This window comes from Cibotium barometz, chromosome 10 (assembly GCF_041138505.1).
Source record: "Cibotium barometz isolate CiBa-2024 chromosome 10, ASM4113850v1, whole genome shotgun sequence".
In the NCBI taxonomy this organism is placed as follows: Eukaryota; Viridiplantae; Streptophyta; class Polypodiopsida; order Cyatheales; family Cibotiaceae; genus Cibotium; species Cibotium barometz.
In genome coordinates this window covers 48,300,724-48,303,511 of record NC_141055.1, presented here as the reverse complement: position 1 = coordinate 48,303,511, position 2,788 = coordinate 48,300,724, and the positions used below count along the sequence as shown (strand labels likewise).

Below are 2,788 nucleotides of genomic sequence, written 5' to 3'. Positions count from 1 at the left end.
AGCAAAATCTTCTCGTATACCTTAAACACAAGTCAAACACATGTTAATCTAGATTAGTCTCGACAAGCTCAGGCTCACCACTAAACCATAGATCTGGGAACACTAGATCAACCCGTGAGCATAAAGTTCAAGGTCTCCTATAGAGCAAACCATACTAAATAGGCCCTAGTGTCCCATTCCCCCATAGCCCATCTCGAGGGACCGTCAGTAGGAGGCCGTCTACATCCTATGAAGTGGCAGAAGTCGGTTAGCACTTTTGTGGTCCACGTATTGACCATCATAGAATAAAACATACAACTCCACACATAACCCCTACTTATATAGCTTTTTCCAAAAAAACATTATACTTACGGGATTATTATTTATGAGTCACTTATTATGACTTATTCGCATGGATCCTTATAATAATGAACTTCCTTTCCTAATCCTTGGCCCCCTAATCCCAAGATTAGGGTCGGCTAGCGCATGGTTAGCATTAGGTATGTAACATGGTGGTTCTTAACCTTGTCTCTTTTCTTGTAGTAGGTAGTGGGGCCAACTTAATGGCTTTTGCAAGTGTACGTGGTTCTTGAGCTGTAACACCACGCCCTATGGATTGTCGTAAGGCATGCGAGAAGCTATACATTTGGTCCTCTTCAAGACAGATCAAAAGGCAACTATAAAGAAAGTTTACGGAAACGGAGAACGAAATCATTTACAGACTCATTCCCATGCTTCTCATGGAGCTCTTCCTGTTAACGTGGCTGGGTATTGATGTATTGACTGGGAGTAAATTGTTGTTGGTAGGAGCAAATACCTCATCTAAGGCCACGAAAAGATTGGATGCAAACAGCCACGATGCTCGAACCAAACGAGGGCCAAGCCATGAAGCCAGTGTGCAGCAATGCTCAATGGAAGGGGTGGAAGTGTACAATTTAAACCTCTCTCTTTCACCCACTTGTGATGACATTGAAGCAGTGTATGATTTAAACCTCTCTCTTTCACCCACTTGTGATGACATATTTTGAAAACGGTTGCTTTTGACAAACTATGGTGTGCAAGATGTGGTCGTGGAATATATGAGTCAACGTCGCCTGGGGTGGAAATCCACGCTATGAGCCTCGTAGATACCGTCTTCTCTCTGCGTGTGTATAAGTTGGTGTGCAAAAAGACAAGATGAGGACCTTGGGATCCATCGCGAGCCTGCAAGGCTCCCATCGCCGTAGAAGAGGTGAAAACCGATTATAAAAGACCCTATGAGCGTAGTAGATACCGTCCTCTCTCTGTATAGTCTTCCAGCTTCCGCCTGCTCTTGCTCTTCCTTCTGTCTCAGTCTGTTTCATTTGCAGCTTCCAGTTCCCTGTATAGTCTCAGCCTCACCTCAACGCTCGCAGGCAAGGATACCCTGGTGTCTCGGAACGGACTGTTTGCCCTGGGCTTTGCCGAGGTGGGCGGCGATGCGGGCACCAGCTCGTTTTACCTCGCCATCTGGTACCAGAGCGTCCGACCATCGGCGGACGGCCTGGTGTGGACTGCCACCACACGCTCTTATGTAGCTAGTGATGCCCTCCTGCAGCTGGACGCTTCAGGAGACTTCATCCTCTTCGTCTCCCAAGACACCAACCTTGCTATCACTTGGGCCACCCAGACACAGCACATGGGCGTTTCCTACGCAAATCTCACAGACGCAGGAAACCTTGTCCTCTACAACGCAAACTCGCAGCCCATTTGGCAGTCTTTCCAGCACCCCACCAATACACTCCTGCCGAGCCAGTTCTTGTACACGGACAATGTCCTGCAGAGTTGGGCGGCGCCCACGAACCCTTTCCCCGGCCCATTTCAGCTCATCCTGCAAGAAGATGAGAACCTAGTTGTATACAAAGGCACCGTCGACCAGCAAATCCCATGCTGGGCCAGTGGCACCCAACGCAGCGGTGGGCTCGCTCCAGGCCCTGTCTATGCCGAGCTTAATTCACAGGGCTCCTTCTTAATCCATCTTTCTGATAATCGTGAGGAATCTTTGGTACTGTACAATAGCTCGGATTATGGCAACGCTAGGAGATTAACTCTTGATTCGGATGGTTTTCTTCGCCTCTACACCTGGAATGGTGCTAACACCAGCACATGGCAAACTGTGTGGAGCACCAGCATGTCCGTCAGCTGTTATTCGCCCTCGCCATCAGTCTAGCGCCCTTATCTCCATCTCCCATCACGAGTGCAAGGTCATCCTCTCCATCTCTAGTTCCAACAACGCCAAGTGCAAAGGCACCTTCTTCTTATCCCCACCTCAAGATAATCCCACATTTGCTGTGTGCCCGTTGTGAATGTTGCGTCGTTAATAAGCTACGTATCCATTTGTCCCCGTCGTGAATGTTGCGTCATTAATAAGCTACGTATCTCACTCCTATCCCCAATCATAAAGGATGTAGTCACGTCTAAGTCCCCAAGTTTAGGTAGACCAGTTGGTTAATGCTTCAACGTTGGCTTATCACATTGTCCACAGTTGTATTAGTCACTTCTCTTTAGGAGTGACTAGGTAGTCCCAAACTGACACTTTTGGCGATCGTGCTGGGGAGAGGTATGCTAGGAAAGGGAGTAGGATGATAGAGGCTAGTTCTGAGGTAAGTTCTACACATGAAGTCCGAAAGAAAAGCTACTCAAGGTAGATCAAGAGAGGAAGTGTGCACGTTTTTGTATCGAGTATGTTCACAAGGAAGTCATAGGACTACAAATGGACAGGGCATGGAGAATGAGGAAAGCTCAAGTAGAGCAATGTGGTACCATTGAAGAAGTTGGAGGCCTCACAAAG

The 2,788-nt window shown here is 47.8% G+C and overlaps 1 protein-coding gene across 1 annotated transcript; it reads left to right on the top strand.

Moving 5' to 3' along the window:
• The first annotated feature begins 607 nt into the window (after nt 1–607).
• On the top strand, nt 608–2,382 carry LOC147635003 (G-type lectin S-receptor-like serine/threonine-protein kinase At5g24080). Its single transcript, XM_086803334.1, has 3 exons — nt 608–747; nt 1,279–2,215; nt 2,266–2,382. Exons 1-2 carry the CDS (start codon nt 608–610, stop codon nt 2,165–2,167), a joined length of 1,029 nt encoding a protein of 342 aa, XP_086659460.1. The 3' UTR covers nt 2,168–2,215; nt 2,266–2,382.
• Nucleotides 2,383–2,788: the final 406 nt, after the last annotated feature.

Coding starts and splice junctions, on each gene's coding strand:
- LOC147635003 (XM_086803334.1), top strand. CDS start 608: ATGCGAGAAGCTATACATTTGGTCCTCTTCAAGACAGATCAAAAGGCA. Junction 748..1,278: donor CTTCCTGTTAACGTGGCTGG/GTATTGATGTAT, acceptor ATAGTCTTCCAG/CTTCCGCCTGCTCTTGCTCT.